Below are 19,807 nucleotides of genomic sequence, written 5' to 3'. Positions count from 1 at the left end.
GCCATGGAAAAATATAAGATGTGATTGATAGCTCCAAGAGAAGCTACATCACTTTTGTTTTGCTTGCGCATAGGTTCATGTTGTGATTATTATAATATTTGGTATTATAACAGATACTAATTATTGCATCTGGATGGGAAAATGATCTGAAGCTTTAACGTTTTCGATATTAGTGCAAGACAAAATAAACAGCCATGCACAATAAACAGACATCATTTAAACCCAGAAACTAAATAGACACACATGAATTTAGGGTTTATTATTGTAACCATAACAATAAGGTGGATCTCTCTTTATTTTGACCATCAATTCAATCATAATTTTTTATCACAGGCAATAGTTATAATAGTGCACTTTTTATATTTAAATTATGATACAGACATTTCTTTTTTAAACACCTTATTCTACTGACCCTTATGAATGGAGAATAGTTTACAATCTTAGCCAGAGTTGGGTCAATGAAAGTAAAGGTGATGCAGTGATGAGAGAGATGAAAATGGGGATGGTGAGCAATCAAAGAGTGTATACGGACGATGTGGCAAACAACTTTGTACAGTTTCTCTTGTGATGATGGCTACACGACAGGTGAAGAGGCAAACAGGCAGGTTAAAGGGGCAAGGCATGAAACCAAGAGATGAAGAGATTTAGCAAGCATTTAATGTGTGAGAGAAATGATGTGCCGGTCAGGGTTTGGCTATGTTAGTTGATGTAATATTTCCTGGGTCAGTCAAAATCTCTGCACTTGATCAGCTCAAAATGCATCTGCTGCAAAGTTTTCAGTTCACTCTCACTCGGCCATCATCCACCCGTCTCACGCGCGTTCCAGTTGTCAGAGATAAGTGCGATAAAACACATGTGCGATATAAACAAAGATCATCGGAGAAGTCAGATGAGAGCAACTTGTCAGTCCTGCTATCAAAGTCGTTCTTCTTCTTGGAAACAAACACTCAAAAAAGAGTGACAATGAGAAATTAACAGGATTTTTCTTTAAATAGCTCTCTATATATTTTGTTGGCATAAAACCTAGTTTGTAAACGAATGCATGGCACTAGCAACCATATGAACTCATAAACGCACACATAAATAAATACAAATAAATACATGGATAGTTAAGTGACAAATATAAAAACAGAAATACAATTAAAATAAACATAACTGTAGCACTGTATATCTCTCTGAAAACATTCTGCACTTTTGTTGCATATTGTGCTGTATGGAAGGAAGACTGGTGAGAATCATCGACTAGTCTGACGAGTGCTGGAGTAATACATGACTGTCCGAGTTGCTACGTCTGCTTGCAGAATGGTGCGACTCTCTGGTGATGAGCGTGAGTGCAGTGATGAACTACTTGGCTTGTTGGTGAACACTGAAGTTAGGAGCATGGGGTTAGATGACTCTTTGCTTGCTTCCCATTTTGAAGTCCTGTTCAACAAGGTATTGACATCGCAAGCCTTTTGAAATCCGGCATTTTCGAAAATGTCCATTGATGAATTTCCTTTTTTTTTTTTTGTTTTTGTTTTTGTTCTGAGTCAGTACATTAATACTATGGCAAAAGGAGACAAGCTCGACAAGAAAGGTGGCTTCTGTTTGATCCACAGGCCAGGAATGCTCTTCTCATTCAATCTGGGCTCACAAACAGCTGTGATGAGGTTCATGGAACTATTCACGCAAAGTGTTTTTTTCATATAATTATGTTTATATTTCTGTTCAAATCAAAAATACTTTTCTTCAGAGCAACAGGGTTCCAATACAAAAATCTTAGATGTATTGTTTAATATTGTCTCTGAGTAAAAAGAAAATACAAAAGAATAAAAACATTTAACTCGAAACAAATGCCTTCTAAAAAGCAACTGGTCAGCTTTCCCTCTCCAACACTGTAGAGTATTTTGAGTTACTGTCTTTTCTGTTATCACTATGCTACTGACATCCTCCAAAGAAATATGTAAACAATAAATACAAACTAAATAAAAAAATACTTTTTTTTCACATTCACTTACTTAGCTTACTTTGTTGGTTTTCTTTACCTCAGGAGAAGACACTGCTGGAATTCTAGGATGTAGTTTCTCCTGAGAAAATCAGGACCTTTTGTTCAGCTCGTCATCACTCACTGAAGTGGGAGCAGGTTGCTAACTCTTAGGGTTCATCTGCTGAGATACGTCTATATTTCTTTCAGTATGGACTGGTAATTGCATGTTGCTTGATAATGATATGAGTGCACTGGTTAATTTTAAGAGTAATCTTGAGAACCATCACAAGACTGTTATTTCTTTTTGGTGTCGGATACTGTATTACAATGATATGGTAGACTAGCCTATCTTATCATTTCAGCATCCTTTAGCAGGCTGATTTGCTAACTGGCATGCACATTAGCACTTCAAAATTTCTAGTTTGATCGGTGAAGCTGTATCTATGATGGATAGCAAACTGCTCATTCCTATTATTTTTTTCATTAAAGGGTGATTCCTTAACACTTCGTTATCATTTAAGGAGAAGGAATCCTGGTGATCCAGAAGATTAAAAGAATATCGAGTTTGGGGAGAAAAAAAGCATGACAGGGGAAAAGGCTCAATCCTTGCTAGTCAAGCACCTTCAATAACTTAGTCAAGGAAGAATAGGAGTAGCTCATGGCTTGCAGAGATACTTGGAGATGAAGTTACACTGTCTTCTTTCCGGTGTAGTTCAGGCATCCTGCTGCGTGGTCTCACTTTCTATCCTACGGTTGGGATTGGGTTCCATTGGAGGACAGCAGTCGGGTTCTCTCTTTCGCCGAGCCTCTGCGCTGCAGAACTCCCCCGCTGCCGCCTATGCTTCCGCCATCTGCTCGGTCGCCCCACTCACACCTGTCGCCCCCACCCTCGGAACGCCTCGAGTTTTGGCGGGTGGGGGTCCCATGGGGCCGGCCATTCTTCTCATCTGGGAAGGGATCAGTAGAGGAAAAGAGGAAAGTCACTATCGACGTATACATGCTACAGTGAATGAAATGAGATGCAGTTGTGATTACAAAAGTCGGAGGCGAGCCTTGAAGTTCGTTGTTCAATTGACAAACAGTCGGAGGCGGACACTACCGTTCTTCTTCTGCTTTGGCCACAGCAGGTGATGGAAGTATATGACCCCGAGGGCATTCTTAGCAAAATAAACAGAGTATTGTTTGAACCAAAAACAACCATGGCCATAGTTTGCACTAAAGAACATTAAGGGGAAGACATTGGGAGTTAATGTTTATTCTACACAAACCACTGCTTGAAATGCATGTTGTCAAAAAGCTCATGGGATGGCAGACAGTGCTGAAAACAGCACCATTCTATTCTGTAAATTCGTTAAGACAATTCCAGCACAAGGAAAGAAGTATTGGTCATGTGGTTAGGAACCATTTCAAAACAAAGATAGCTACTCCTGTATGCACCTAGAAGACAAAGTCAAAGGTGGAACATGTTATTTGTTCACACTGGTGGGTGCACAAATGTGTAAAAGCAGTCTCACCAGATAGGGTTTGCACCATGGGTTGATCATGGGAGCTGAGAAGCTGGGCTTGAATTGTTTCCACCACTCGTCTGAACCTGCGACTCGGACCTGGAGATGCACCAAGGCAAGGCAATATGATACTTGAGGTTTAGCACCAAAACCATAACTATACAAATTTCAGATCAAATCTTGCCACCAAATTCTCAGATGCATCACTGTCCATTGTGTACTCAGCCCAAAAACAAATTAACATAATTTACTTCAGGAAATGACTGAATCAGAGAATAAATAAACAAGACGAAGGATTTGAGAAGCATTCAGAGCCAATTATTATTTGTTATTGTAAGGAATAGTTTGACTTTTTAGAAATATTTGCTTTCTGGCAGTAAGTTAGATTTAAACAAATGCTACAACTCTATAAATGGCTAAAGCCAGCAGCCTGTTAGCTTAGCATAAAGAGTGGAAACAGGATGAAACAGATTGCCTTGCTCTGTTCAACGGTACATAACTATCGGTATGGATCTTCTCATATAACTCTCCACCGAAAAGCAAAGCGTACTTTCCAAAATGTCTGTAAACTGTTATTTTAAGTTGGTACAAACAAAACTACCTTCAAAATGTAATTAGTTATGAAGTTTAAATCAGGTCCCTACTGAATAGTTGACATTGAAATGCAATGTTCACTTCTCTTGCCTGAAATGAGGGTGAACGTCACGCTGTAGATTCCCGTCTCCCTCCTGCCCTCCCTCTCGGTCCTCTCCCTGTCTCGCTCCCTCTCGCCTTCGGAGAAAGCAATGTCCACCTGGAACTTGACGGGCTTCTGGAAGACGGAGGGGCCGCCGGAGGACTTGTACTCGGCGCGAAAGCTGGTCTGAGAGAGAACGCTGTGACTGAGTGACGGGATCTGTTTGGTAGGGAGAGAGAGAAGAAGCAGAGAGACCGACAGACTTACGAGGCGGGAGAGGTACGGGGGCCAACGTGAGTATAGGGAGACAAAGGGTGAGGGTGAGGAGAAGAGAGAAAGAGTGAGCCATTGGTGAAAGCAAAGTGATCTATCAACGTGCCACGAGTGAGCAAGACTGAAATAGAGAAAGCTGGAATAATGAAAGAAATGATGTTCGTACAGTATGAGAGTGCATGTGAAGTCCTTACAGCTTTGCCAGTGAGAGCCACGCTTTCTACAAACAAGCTTTGATAGTGAGAGGCGTGAAAGACAGACCACATCAGATACTCACAGACAGGAAGGCATGGACAATGTCGGCTTTGACAGAACTCAGAGGTTTGTCTCTGATCACCACAAAGATCTGCTCCTCTTTCTCCAAGCCGATGAAGTTCCCAAACCACGACTTCTTAGCCAGCCTGGTAGCCAGACACAAAATATACAGTAGGAGCAAATACACAGAGCCATAGAGAACAAGAGCACAAACACACAGCTTTATTGAGTGAAAACAAGCGACACCTCAGGTACTCATTTCTTCCTCATTCATTTATCTCAAGGGTGTGACTTACTCAGGGCTGGATTCTGGGGTGAGACTGGACATGTCTTCTGATGTAGGAACTGAAAGAGACAACTCATATTAAAATGTTGATTTGTCTACAATATTAGATCTTTTGCTGAAAGCCAGAGGAAAAAATAATTGAGATATAATCCATTTATAGAGATCTGGAATACTGCATGCTGAAAAAGAAAAGTAAAGTTTTACAAGTGCTAAAGCTGAGGAAACGTTCTGAAACGGATGAGCTACTTTAGTATTTTCCATACCTGTGCAGAAACTGACGCCCACATAGTATCGAGGTAAACTATAAAACTCACCTTGCAGTTTACGGCGATGGAAGCGGGGTGAGCCCAGCAGGTTGTTCTTGAAAGAATTGAGGCGAGTCCTCCAGTGGGCGGAGCTGCTGGCCGCCATGCCGCTTCCCCCTCCTGGGCTGGAGGGTGGGGTCAGGGACAGTGAGCCCACCCCTCCCCCTCCCTCCGCCCGCGAGGAGGACGAGGACGAGGAAGAGGAGGGCGGGGTGGAGGAGGGGTGGTGAGGGTGGTGGACAGGGGTGCCCAAGGGAGTGGGCAACGGAGAGCCTTGGGGAGTAACCTGCGGCACAGAGTGGGCAGAGTTTGGATAGAAGCTCTTAGTCACTGACTTTAGGAGAGAGGACGAAGGGAAGAAGAAACGAGGGATGGGTGACAGGAGCGGAGAAGGGGAGGGTGAGCGGGAGGATGGGTTGTGCAGAGGCAGGGACTTGATGGGCTGCAGATGGGGTCGGTCTGCCGGTCCCTTGGTGGGCAGGGTCTGGGTCTTTGGGTTGGGGGGAGCTTTGGGCTTGTCATGAGCCCGTGCTGAGCGAGGAGTGGTGGCGTTTCCCTGTTTGGGCTCCTTTGGGAGGGGGGTGGCGGTGGCAGAGGTGACATCTGATTGGCTGAAAGTGAAGACGGGGCTTTGATAGGACTGGGGAGTGGGGTTTGTGGGGTGGGAGGGATGGATAATAAGAAAGAGAGGGGATGGAACATGGAGAAAGGATGGAAATGAATACCATGCTTCATGACAAAAGAGTGCATCTTGTGAGTAGTGAAAGTGTCAAATGCAATACTATCAGTGCTGACTATAAAAGCTTTCATTGAGTATCTTATGTGAGTGAATGTTTAGTGACAGTTGTGGTAGTGACAAAGTGACAAAATGCAGTGACAAAGGACAGTGGCAGTGAAGGTGTTACAGTTCAGTGATTGCTGGTAAATTAAGGTTCATTAATTTATCATCCATTGAGTGTTTCAATGTAGTTTAGAACATGAGCAAATCAGAAAAGCAAATCATCACATCAACCAAAATAAATCATCCAATTTAAAGGTCTATGTTATATTCTTAAAAATTGTATTTACAACTAGTTCATGCATGGTGAAGAAGAGAAGTGACATGAAGACAGAAGAAAAATGCCACACAAATCTCCTGTTGCATGAGATTAAAACCTGGGGAGCTGGTGTTGTGATGATGTGTAAGAATGACTGACGAGTTGATTCCATTTCTTTAAACCGCTTAATGCCAGGGTGGGCGATACCAGCAAAAAAAGGTTGCTTAGGTGTCACAGCATTCTGATTTGATAGTTTACAATGTAATTAGTAAAACATGAAAAATGACAAGTAATCACATGTTCATTCAGTGTAAATATGCTTCCTAAAGCTCAAGCTAATATGCAGATTCCTTTACATTGCTGAGCTGCAGTAGTAGGGATAGTAACACAAAGAGGGCATTTTGTAACCCGAGTTCACACTACAAGACTTTCAAAGTCGTCAGGACGCTAAACTATTCAAACTTCACACTTTGCTGTCTTGCAATTGGAAGACTTGAAGTCGCATATGGAGCTAAATCCAGTTCATATGTATTGTTCATTTGAAAATAAGATTTGAACCTGAAAAATCAAGTTTCAAATAATATATTTTTTCAGTTTTCAGTAACAGATTTTATATTTTAAACTTTCACTCTTTAATTTTACAGTTTTGAATCTGAAAACATGTTTTGAACCCGAAAGAAAAAAGATCTGAATCTGAAAAAAAGTTTTGAACCTGAAATAAAGATTTGAATCCGAAAAAAAGAGATTCGAAACTGTCAAATTAAAGAGTGAAAGTTGAAAAATATATTATTTTTCAAAGTTCAATATCAAAACTTGATTTTTCAGGTTCAAATCTTATTTTCAAATGAACAATACATATGAACTGGATTTAGCTCCATACACATAAAGTGAAACAGGCAACAACTACCCCAGGTTTCCCTGGACCAATGCCAATTTCCTTCTCGTCTGGGGCTTTTGTTGGGGGGAACTTTCGGCAAGTCGAAAATCAGGGTAAAGAGTCGTGTAGTGCGAACTAGGCATTAGGAAGGGATCATTTATTGCTGTGTGATTTTAAGCTCAAAATGTAAATATTCCCTAGCCTATGATCCTGTAATTGTATGTAGTGACTGGGGGAATTAAAATATTAATTCAGTTAATGTTGTAAATTCAACATTTTACAATGCATGCTTGTAATGCATCATGTTCAAAGTGCAAGTCATCAAAGCAGCAGCAACAGTTAGGTGTACAGTTTGTTAAAGGTTGACCAACAGGCCCTTACCCTGGGACTGCTGAGAGGGCTGGAGGAGAGACCAGTTGATGCTCCACTGACAGAGCGAGACCTGACAAAGACACCAGAGGTCAAAAGATCTTCAACAACAGAGTATAACCGCCAAGAAACTGTGGACATTCTTGGTATTTAACATTTAGAGTGTGTGTACTGTACATGTGTAAGTATACCATACTGTACCTCTGGCTGTGTGCAGCTGTGTCCAGGGCCCTGCGAGGCGGGGTAGGGGACCCTTGTTCAGTAACACTCAGGACCTCCAGGCTTTTCCTCTCGGGGCGACAGCGGCCGTGGCGCGTCAACATTGGAGAGTCCACGCGCTTTCGAGGAGGGTCTGCTGTGAAACACCACCATACAGTTATGACAGAATTAACCAACGTCATTTAGCAGTTTAATTAAGGCTCATGTGTAAGCCACAATTATTTGTAATTACATGATATGTTGTGAAACTGCCATAATGAAATAGCACTCAAAAAGATGGTTTGTCCTTTTTGTCTGCGTCTTCATCATCCCGTTCCCTGCTGTCACTCTGTCACAATGCATTTATTTTTTTTGTCGCAGTACTAAAAAGTAGGATTATGCTGAAAGAGATTTTTCCACAGGCCTTTAGCTCACTGCACCATCTGTGACTGTGTAAATGTAGCGTTATTTGCACATACAGAATACCTGCATTCTTCCAGTTTTGTCACATAGAGAAATCTTGCAGATGTCTTGCAAAGTCTGGTTTGATTATTAAAACACAATTATGACTTATTATAAGTAAAATGTTACACATAGTTCCATAAAATTCCATCATAAAATAATTTAAAAAACAAAACTAGACTAGCTTTTTGACACAAGAGGTCACAAGTCTGTCTTTTATCCATATTTCTTCATGACTTATTGCTTCATGTCTTATTGCTAACAGTGGAGATCTCAATGACTGCAAATATTTCATCTAAAGTGTAATAACGTTTAGAAAATAATCTCAAATAATCCCAAATTCATTGGCAGAGGTAATGAGTACCTGTGTATGGCACCAGACTCACAGACTGTAGAACAATTGCTTCACAGAAACTGGCTGAGAAAAGCAGCCCCCTCCCTTGAGTGGTTCCCTCCTGCCCCCTAGTGACTGACCTACGTCATTGCGCGGTGGCAAATCCTCATCCTCATAGCTTGGGTAGCGCTCTTTCCTGTCCAGAAGCAGGTAATAGATCATCTTCTCCTGGTTTTCGCTGAAAAAAAATGAGAGAAAGAGAGAAGAAGACACTCATTGGAGGAGATGTTTGGAAAGAATAATGTTGAAAGGAAAAATATGCGAAAATAGTAGGTATTATTAAGTCTGTGTTGAAAACATTAGCAGGTTGCAGCAAATGACAGAAGCAAGACTTTTTACAATTCATTCTTTTGAATTGATGATGTGGTTATTCACGGCTCTCCACTGAAACATATATTTAGTCGAACAAACGGGAGACAATTGTCACCTGGGGATCTAAACATGTGGCCACATATTTACTCCTGCTTATACCATGTGCCTTACTAAGATATGTTCAGGGGCTGGATCCTCCAAAGGCTGCAGTCCTCGACTGAATACGTCATAACGACAAAACACAGACTTTTTTTAGCACAAACCGGCACATCGTTTGAAAGCCTCAATATCAATTTTTTGTGACAAGGAGCACCTGACGGCCCCATGACGTTGATATTTGTGAGGCTAGATCGCTCAGCTCAGCTAGTCTATCTACCATCTTGTGATGAGTCAGCCATTCTGACTCAGAACAGAAGTTTCACATTGCATGATTTGATTGTAGAGGAAACCATATTCCCTCTCTGCTTTCAGACAGCGCTCCAAATGTCTGACCACAATACATGGGGGTCAATAAAAAAAACATAAATGTTATGTTATGCTATGTTAGTGTCCAATGTACTGTATTGTTGTGTATATATACATTTATAAAAAATGTTTTGCTCCTACATGTTTGTAAATTGAGTATTTCAATGTAATACTGGGAAAAAAAATCTGGAAACATGAGACATGTCAAGAGTTAAAAAAAATACTTACTCTTCACATTGCAAATCACGTGTGAGTTTGCCTCGGTCTCTGAAACAACCCAGCGAGTGCATGCTGTCTAACACATCTGGGTCCAGCTCAGTCAGGGACGAGATTTGCTTCACACACACTCGCCTGGGAGGAGGCTGCTCTGGACACGGCTCATTACGACCACCCCTGGAAACCACACACACACACACACACACACACACACACACACACACACACACACACACGCACACACACATACATACCACACAATGAAACAAACGTGAATGACACAGATGTGGTGTATATTATTAAACATGACACTGCATCGCACTAAATAAGTATTTCATTCAATAGTTAAGTATTTCAAATTGTTAATATACTCACAGATACCAGGCATGTTTCTGGATGGCCTCGAGCTGTAAAGGGTGACAGGGCAGTCTGTTAACAGCCAGATGGCCACAGAGCTTTGCTGTGGAAACACTTCACACCAGATACTTTTCTTGCATGAACAAGACACCTCATCAGTTCTGAATATTGTACAGTAAATTTTTTGCATACATTGCAAATTGGATTCCTTTGATCCGGTGTATAAAACAAACTGATGATTTAATCATCCCAAGGTAAGTGTCTCTAATCTATGTCACCTATGATAAACAAAATGTTAGAGTGCAGATCCAGCTGCAAAGTGCTCAAGTAAAGAAAAGCAGGCAAATCTAAAAATGTATCAAAACTAAAAGATGATTCATATTAATGACGGCGGTCCAATTAAACGGCTTCTTTTAAATTCACGTATTCAAAAGGAAGGAATTAGAGGCAATCCAAACACAGGTGTATATCTGGCTAAATTATCTCTGGAGACAGTCTGCTTATTAGACCTGTATCAATTCTAGGTGTTGAAGCAGCGTTTAAACCTGCAAAGTATCATACCGTGAGCCTTTTTTCAGGGTTGACCTCAATCATGCCCTTGAGCAGGGACTGGCAGTCCGGGGGGATGAAGTGGGGCATGTGGAACACCCCGCTCTTCACCTTCTCCAGGAGCTGGCGTAAATTGTCATGGTCAAAGGGCAGGGCACCCTGTAGGAAAGAAGTGGAGCGGTAAGGAGGAAAAACAGATGGGATCAAATAAACTTGACTAATAAGACCGCCAACAAACGAGGGTCATTTTACAAAAGGACCAAACTGAACTGTGAAAATTTGAGTAAAAGACCTACCACAAGTAGAGCAAAAAGAATGACCCCACAGCTCCACACATCTGCTCTCCGCCCGTCATATTTCTCCCCCTGCCAAAGACAGAATTCACATCAATTCCACACTGTCTACAACTACTATGGATCCATTACATTGAAGGCTTATCCATGAAATCTCAGTCAAAAGAAACAAAGACTAAATCGTTTTAATCCTGAAAACAGTGAAACCATCTTTTTATTGATATAACTAGATAATAGTCGTGTTTGTTGAGTGCCTTCAAGAATATCTCGGACTAAAGATGAGCCTTCTTTAAAACAACCCAAGTGACAGACTATATATTCCATTAAGACTAGTTCAATTATTTGTTTATGACTTTCAAACTTTTACCAATGTCTTTGTCTGTTTAGTTCATGTTACAAAGTATTTGCCACTAAATGGGTCATTTAATAACATCATTTGCTAATTTATATTACTGGTACCAACATTTGAGTAATACTTACCCGTATAACTTCAGGGCAAGCATAATGTGGTGATCTAAAATGAAAGAAATATGTTACAAGCAACATTTCTATGCTTACAATTCTAGAATAATTTGAAGTAATACTAATAATAGTAAAAATAAGGTTTTATAAAGCCTTTCGCGTCCGTGACAACTACTGTACTCTTTATCGTGACATTATGTAATATGCATAGATTTATATTAATTCTGAAATACAAAATGATACCCTTTTTTATAATGTGTGTACACATTATTATTCGCACACTCACAGATAAGGTACTCACCCACAGCTGGTCTCCAACAAACTGTCTCCCACCTGTAGGGAGGCCATGCCAAAGTCAGCAATACGGATGTTGTTCTTTTCATCCAGGAGCAAGTTCTCAGGCTTCAGGTCTCTGTGACTGCAAACATAAAACAGATACTACAAGTATTCTATTGCTGATTAAGGCATTTTATATTAACTGTGACTACAAGGGTGGGATAAAGTCCCTTTAATATTGGTTCATGCAACACGATCACAGGTTTTTCCACTACTTTATTACTTGATCCGTTGTCACAAAAATGTATTTAAGGATAATAAGTGCCTGCAAATATCAATTCAGTATAAAAGAGGAATGTTTGAGATACATTTCTGATGTTACTAAGGCAGCTTCTGCCATGACGCATCAAATTGGCATTGATTCGTCATTGTTTAAAGAGGTTAATTTAAGAACCACTGCTCTCTGCAAAAACTAACCAGATGGAATGACTGTGGCAGAAATCCAAAGCAGAGATGATCTGCCTGAAGAACTTCCTGGCCTCTTTCGGAGTCAGTCGGCCTTTCTTCACCAGGTAGTCAAACAACTCTCCTCCTGACACATGCTCCAACACCAGGTACCTACCAACATACAGAGACAACAGGGTGGTTTAAAACAGTCATCTCTACAAGACAGGAGGAGAACATCCTGAATTTAAATTAAATCCATCCAAAAATTAAAATCTAGCCTCATTCAATATTAAACTGTAAGATACCATTGATGTGTGATGTTGGCTTCTAGGACAACAATATTGAGATGAAATCTTGCAATTAATTAATTTTTTTACGTACTCACTTTCAGCCAACCTGTCTGTCTACACCAACAGTTGTTTTATATCAGTGTTAAAGCATTTTGGTAAGTATTTTTTTCTAAAGATAGATCAAAAACTGAGTGATGAGAGCAGATTAATATAGTTCTCAGAGTCATATTTATACCCACCCTGCTCCAAAGTTCAGCATTCACAACAAGAAAAAAGCATGCAGACAGCACTGAGGCCAGATTTGAGGTTTTTTTGAACGCAGAAGGGAACTCACAGGTATTTGTTATTCTCGTAAACGTCATGCAGCTTCAACACATGCGGATGCTCAATCAGTTTCAGAATGGCAATCTCCCTCTCAACCTGGTTAGAGAGGAGACAGACGTAAAGAAAAAGAGGTGAAGATACTAAAGCAGAGGACACAAGCCACGCATGTCATTTCTGAAGCAAGAGGACAGAGGTTAATTTCTAAACTAATACAGAAGATAAATATAGATAATACAGTGCAGTTTGTGTATTGCATAAAACATCTAATTATAAACAAAATTAGCATTATCGTCACTGCAACAAGGTCAACGGCGTCACACTGTACCTTCATCAGCACTGACTCAGACAGCTTCTCTCTGTTGACTATTTTGATCGCTACCTTCTGACCCGTAATGCAATGGATCCCGAGCTTGACCAGTCCTGAAATACACAATGAAAGATGTGTAGAGAGAGAAAAACAGGAGACAGATTGGCATGAACGAGGTTTAAAACACAGTTTGTTGTACTCACCTGTCTGTCCCTTCCCCAGGGTTTTCTCCAGTCGGTAGGGCCCAACATATTGAGCTGACTGACTTAAAGACAGTTCCTTACTCATGCTGCTCTTTCTGGAGGCTAATACACTACGACGACGACTACTACTACTACTACTGCACAGTGGTTATTGCAATCACTGTGATATTATACAGTTATTGTGGGATACAAGATGGTGCAGAAGGACTACCTTTTATTTCAGTGACAACAACGCAACCCTGAAGTTACAAACACGTGAACAAATGCACAAATCAAACTGCTGCTGATTAACTACATCTGGATGCCAAATTAGCATTCTTCATCTAAACGTGGTTGACACACGATAAATATGTCTGCCTTTTTGATCTGAATCACGGTTCACGTGTATGTTGATATTTAACCACAAAAAAAAAACAGCCTGCTCCTGGTCGATTAAAGCAGAGAAACTGAGAGTTCCTACGCGGTTTTATGCGCTAAAGAACGACCAATAACCTAAAGAAAAACATGACACGGTAGGCAAACTGCAGAGCTCCCTCCTGTACATCAGCGTATGTGTATAATTCAAATGTATGACGTTAACTATATATGACGGTTAATAAGAAAATCCCTCGCAGAGTGTCTATATGACTTTATTAGCCTTAAAACACCCAAGCGGTGTCACGTCTGACGCACAAGATATGTGTCCTCTCGCCGGTGGAGGCCAACAACACAACGTCAAATAGGTCGATAGATAATGAAATGAGTTGTTAGTATTCCCCCCGTCAGGCCTGTTTCACAGGTGCAGTAACGCGCTATCGTAGCCCCGCCGCCGCTTCTCCCACACAGCAGCGAGGCTAGCTTTAGCTTCAACGGCTGGACCAACGGCCGTCTCGCTCGCGCCGCCTGTCAAAAAAACCGACACCTCCGGAAGTTTCTGGGCATCGCCGAACGGTGAGATTGGTCAGACAGCCGCCGCATTCTCGCAATATCTCGAGGTGAAACGCGTATTCCCAGCAAAACAACCATCTTTTGGCGAAGTCCTCCCCCTCCCTGTCTCTCTCCCCCCCCCCCCGTATCTCCCTCTCTACATCACTGCGAGTAGCGGATCACAGCATCTTCTCTCTCCTTTGGCGTGTCCTCCTCCTCCCGCACAGGCGGATGCACAGGTGCAAAAAAACACAGATATCCGCAGATCAACCCGCGCTATTATCGACTGCCTCGTTCCCCTCGTCACTCCTGATAATAGTTCACGCAGGGTAAAGGGCCCCTGTGTTATACTCCCTTCGGTGTTCTTGCCGTAAATCGATATTTTCTCTCTCTTCCTTCCTTCCTTCGCCTCACTCGCATCAGCATCCGGGTCCCACTCCCTCTCCATCCACTCTCCTCTCGCCTCTCCTCCCCCGCCCTCCCGCTGATCATCTTCCTCAAAATAGGCTTATGTCTGCATTCACCTCCCGCGCTGTGGCCCCACTGAGGTCCCCACTGAGGGCCACATGCATTGTTGCGGACGCCTCCCTCCCTGTTATCATGTCAGACCTTCGTAAACATCGCCAGAGGCAGCTGATAAGGGAAGCTGGGGTGCTTTGGCCCTGCTCTGGCCTTTCAGTATCACGTGTGTCCCACAGGTGGTGTTTTTAACTGAATATAATATGAAATGAAAGGGGTAACTTAGAGGTGTTTGGGGATAATTTAATGGCATGCTGTTGTGGAAGAAGCAGTGGGATATTTTACTTAAACAATTGCAAAAATAATACTCCATTACCAGTTACCAGTGGATGAAAGTAACTTAAATGTCATACTCAAATACAATGCTTCAGTACATGAAAAAAGGCTACTTGTACTACAAAACGTAATCAATATACTTTAATGCATTGTTACAGATCAAACTTCCCAGCAGTATGTAATGTAATTCAAATGAGCTCCAACTTGACCAGCTGTGACATTAAAACATTGCCTATGCATTCATGAAACAATACAATTATGATGGTTATAACACTGTGAAAAGCATTGTGCATAATGAGTAGTTTTAAAAGCACATTTTACTAGTAATGCTATTTTTACCATGCAGGACTCTTAGCTGAAACATAATTCTAGCATTACTGTCCATTACAAGTAAACATCCTGCATTCATAAGCTATTTACTGAAGTAAAGATGCATAAACAGCTAAATGTACACATTTAAAAAATAAAAGTGTGTTCAATGATCAATGTTGTGAGCATCTTTTTTGTTTTGAGCAGTTTAATCCAGAAAAATGTATCATATTTTATAAGATGACCATATGTTTGATCTTAATGTAAAATCTTAGTGTTCAAAGTACATTCTGAAAGCTATAAATAAATTGACTGGCGAAACAATTTAATTATTAATTAACACATTCAATATTTTTTTAATGATGGCCTGTTATCCCCGAAGATAATATAAGAGTAAAGCAAAAACACATTTACTGATGAGCACACGTCCGAGCGACCCATCGCCCCTCCTCATCTGGAAAGAAAACTAAAGACAAGTGTTGCTGTTTTAAATGAATCACGCAGGCATACAGTTTTATCATTTAAAAAAAGGGTAAGTAGGACATTTGAATGTATCATCTGTAAAGTGCCTTGAAAAATCTCTAAAATCTCAATTTGAAATGTTGTGTGTGGGCGGATAATTCCCCAAAGCCTATCTTCATCTGTGCCGCTGGTTGATTTACATGCAGCCAGAAGGATTTGTCTCCAACCACAGAGCAGAAATAGAAACTCATTCTACCGTTTTCTGGTTCATTCTGATGTCACATATGTGGTCTTTTGGGATCAAAGTACATCAGTGTAATACAAAATAAGTAGGCCTAAATCAGGGCCGTAAATGATAAGGTCTAGATCCCTTAAAAGACAGTAATAAACAAGTCTAAATGTATGATGGATATATTGAAAAAATCACACTTTGTTTGGTTTCCTATCAGAAAAAAAAGAATTGAGGCAACAAGGGTGTCAAAGAAACAAAGGGGGAGGGGTTAGTAAGACAACATGTCTCAGTCTGCAGTTGTTTCCATAATCCTAACAACATACACGTCTCCCCATCCCCTATACCTACGTTTTCTTTCACAATTGAATGTCAGCAACTAATATGCTCATTTAAAGGATTTCTGTCTCTCCAGAGCTTGATCCTGAACCACTCTGTCCTCAATTACATGGGAGGTTATTCAACATACAGCTTGTAAGTAAAACCCTCTGGTTCCTAAAAACCTTTTCCTCCGGTCTACTGAAAAAACTTCTCTTCCAGGTCCTTTCTTCAGTCAACTCTTTGTGCATTCAACCCCCACACCCATTGAAAGAGCTCCGACTGTGAAAAGTGACATTGGACTGCTCAGTGCAGGAACTAATGTGAGGATTAAGCAGAGATTAACAAACGGTTCTTCCATTAAGAGAAGCTATTCCGCGTAGAAGCCTGTGCCAATCCAACAGCCAGTACGTCGAAGAGTTTGGGGACGCAACCGAACTGCTGATTGAATCTGTGATTCTAAAGAAAGAAATACACTGTGTGGTACATAGATACAATTTATATTTATTGTTGTATTTATTTGCATAAATGCATAATGCATAAATATGTTTCAGTGCATAGGTAATAAGAGTTATAGTTGAGTCGATAATGGAGTTGTAACATTTAGGTAAACATTTTTCACATTGATAGAAGCATGTAGCCTCAGATGCTCAGTGTCATCACCCCCCTCTTCATATTTTCAGATGGTTCGGTCCAGTGCAAAAAGCAAGGAAAGGAATGCTGGGAGAGTGGAGAGGTTTGATCAAATGAAACTGTGATTAAAAAAGAAAGAAGATGGTAAATGTTATGAATTTGCAATAGCATATGGAATATGTGACATACAACCATTTGCCCCCCAAAGGTATACCTTACAACAGACACTCTATAGTTGCTATGGAATACTACTAATATAAACATGGAAAACAAAAGATCAAACAATCCTTCACAAAGTCAGTAATGTACATGTTATAAATAAACAGCTTACATATCATTTTCAAATTCCCATCTAATTCTGTCTAAAATGATCAGCCATATGCTTCCGCCTCCATCTCTTCATGAAATTACTGATGATTCTTGGTTATCTGCTCGTGAAATTAGTAAAGTGATGTGACAACATAGCATGAAATACATTGACACATTTCACCTCAGTAACTGACAGTGACCGCCTATAGCTTTGAAAGAGTGTTACAGTATTCTGGTTTACAAGCACTTATCTGTGTAAGACTACAGGACTTTTATGTTTTATGGCTCTTTATTCAGGAAAACAAAAATAAATATAAAATAATTTGTGTGAACTTACATTTTATTACGATGTACTTCCTTGTGTATCATGATCCCTCTGACAGGGTTTTTATACAGGCCTGGAAGGCATCTATCAGATCTTTACAGCCTTCCACTCCCTTCTCTCTGACACTGAAACACAAAGCTGGATTTACAAAACACGCTTACCACTCGATGCACATGGAGCTGGGTTATCCTCTTTGGTATAGTACATGATTTCCTTTAAAATTGTAAAATGTGTAAAATAAATTAACACATTAGAAGTCAAATGACTCTGTGTGGAGGATATGAGTAATACCTCTAAATTCAGTCTAGTGTGCATGAAAAAGATTATTACAGTATATTTTAACTCAAACCGCCACAGCTGCTTTTATCTAAGTAGGAGAAGAAGATTGTGTATCTGTGCAGCAGCTCCACAAACACGTGGACACGCACCAATCATCTGTCGCTTCTTCATGTAACACGAGCCAACAGCCTGGAATGTGCCGATGCTCAAGAGGTCATACATGTGGACGCCTATTTTAAACCTCAGGTGTATTTGTGCTCCTCAAGACATGTACGTTACATGTAAGAGCCCTCTGTAAATGTCACTACTCTTAGTCTTGTGATGTTGAATGGATTTACTGAAAGTTGTGAACAAGTATTCTCCATTGATTCCAATCAGACTTACAAGTTGAGCCCAGAAATGAATAGGAATGCACTGGATGTCTTACACAGAGGTCAGTAGTGATGACTGAATGGACACCAAGTTGTAATGGAAAGTGACCAGTATGTAGTTGGAACCCAAACACAGTTAACAAATCATCCTTGAGGGCACAAAGTTATACAAAGAAACCTGCACTCACCAAATACTGCCACACTGACTGGAGAAAAATATTATATCTATATATATTATAAAAAATACAAGTATACATCATTCCTGTCATAACTCACCATTTGTTAACATCCTCTTTGATAACCTGGCATGGTGCTGGAATAGCTTCGTTAGAGTCTGGCATTTTGACAGAGAAGAGCTGGAGCTGAAGTTGGTGGTGCGTTGCTGCAAGAGCTGCAGTCATGTGTGGTTACAGATTGGTTACAGAGATAAAGGGAGGGAGGGCGGGAGGGAAGGAGGGAGGGAGGAGGCACAGCCATGATTGTGTGTGATCAACTAAAAATAAAGGAATCATCTGCAAGAGATTATTCAGTTTGATTTAAAATGATTGCTTTATAGTCTTACGATATATGTTGTCTTTTTTGCAAAATGTTTAAGGGTGTTCTGTCTCTTTGCTCCTTTCTCTTAGTACACCATTGTCTCTGATATTCTTTCCCATTTATGTACATCAACCAATATAATTTGGGTATTCCTGAATGCTTTCATTCGTGTCTTTTGTTTTACCACCTTTCTAATGAATATGCTGATAGCTGACCTTTTGAGTCAAGCATTATGCATTACAAAGACCTCATAATGCATCTAAAATACTCACTACAGGGGAGGGTCTTTTCCTGAAAGGAGATTGGAAAGCCTGATTTTGTATAACATTGCTTTGTTGGCTTAAGAGGTTGTGAGGTTATAGCATTTGTTCCACCTACAAAATGTTGAATTAGCATTGAACCCGCTGTTAAAAATGATGCAACTAATAGTCTTGAAGTATTCAAACATTTTAAGGATTTTAAAAATAAAATGTGTGTAGCATTGTGGTTAATCCCCATAGGAACATACATTTGTTTCTTGTGTTGAACATCCAACTCATCTTTCTGACCCAAAGGGTTTTTGCGAATGCGTATATGTGGTGCTTTTAACATTTCCACATATAATTGCATCTGTACGCAATTTCCTGCTCTCGGTAATGGGATTTTCTTTTTTTTTAAAGCCATCTGGATGACAGCGGGAAGCACCTTTTTCTAATTTGGGATGGTTAGAAAGCAATTATTTTCCACAAAAAATAACAAGATGAATAAATAAAAATGCCAGTTTTCTGATGAGCAATATTCCAATAAATAAAAGGTAGGGCTTCTCAAACTAAATAATATATTGTACATTTGAGACAAAGAAAATGATTATTTAAAAAAATAAATTACAGCAAGTCAGAACAAGGACAGCTTTTAATTTATCCCGCATGTGTTGTCAAATATGATATGCGACTGCATCACTTTATTCTCTACAGTTGCAGCTCATTCATAAAGACACAGAGAAAAGTGTTAAAACATAATATGAGAAATCACGAGAGACACTTTATTTTCAATGATTTGCACATATGACACAGCAATGTCAAAGAGTTGAAATGGATCAAATATTGTAGTCACGAAGCATTTACAGTATTTTAGTGACATAATTTAACTTCACCACTAGAGGGCAACAAGCACCGTACACAATACATTTCTGGACAAATGGGCCTGTGTGGACATCATTGTTACCTATGAGCAAAAGAGATCACATTTACA

General features: G+C 40.3%; 1 protein-coding gene across 2 annotated transcripts; it reads right to left on the bottom strand.

The window, feature by feature from the left end:
* Window positions 1–2,713: 2,713 nt before the first annotated feature.
* brsk1a (BR serine/threonine kinase 1a) lies at window positions 2,714–13,189 on the bottom strand (the record flags this gene model as incomplete). 2 transcript variants are annotated; one of them, XM_079237111.1, is made up of 19 exons in its annotated part: window positions 2,714–2,949; window positions 3,481–3,570; window positions 4,147–4,366; window positions 4,698–4,821; window positions 4,972–5,020; window positions 5,276–5,552; window positions 7,562–7,622; window positions 7,751–7,901; window positions 8,684–8,781; window positions 9,609–9,773; window positions 9,972–10,003; window positions 10,515–10,661; window positions 10,799–10,867; window positions 11,276–11,309; window positions 11,559–11,675; window positions 12,011–12,151; window positions 12,605–12,690; window positions 12,920–13,014; window positions 13,105–13,189. In XM_079237111.1, 19 exons carry the CDS (start codon window positions 13,187–13,189, stop codon window positions 2,714–2,716), a joined length of 2,277 nt encoding a protein of 758 aa, XP_079093237.1. The 2 variants fall into 2 exon arrangements, with proteins under 2 accessions (XP_079093237.1, XP_079093238.1); XM_079237112.1 differs by having other exon boundaries at window positions 2,714–2,913.
* Window positions 13,190–19,807: the final 6,618 nt, after the last annotated feature.

This window comes from Taurulus bubalis, assembly GCF_910589615.1.
Source record: "Taurulus bubalis genome assembly, chromosome: 2".
Lineage (NCBI taxonomy): Eukaryota > Metazoa > Chordata > Actinopteri > Perciformes > Cottidae > Taurulus > Taurulus bubalis.
Note: the sequence above shows the minus strand (reverse complement) of the source record. Positions and strands in the feature narration are given on the sequence as shown.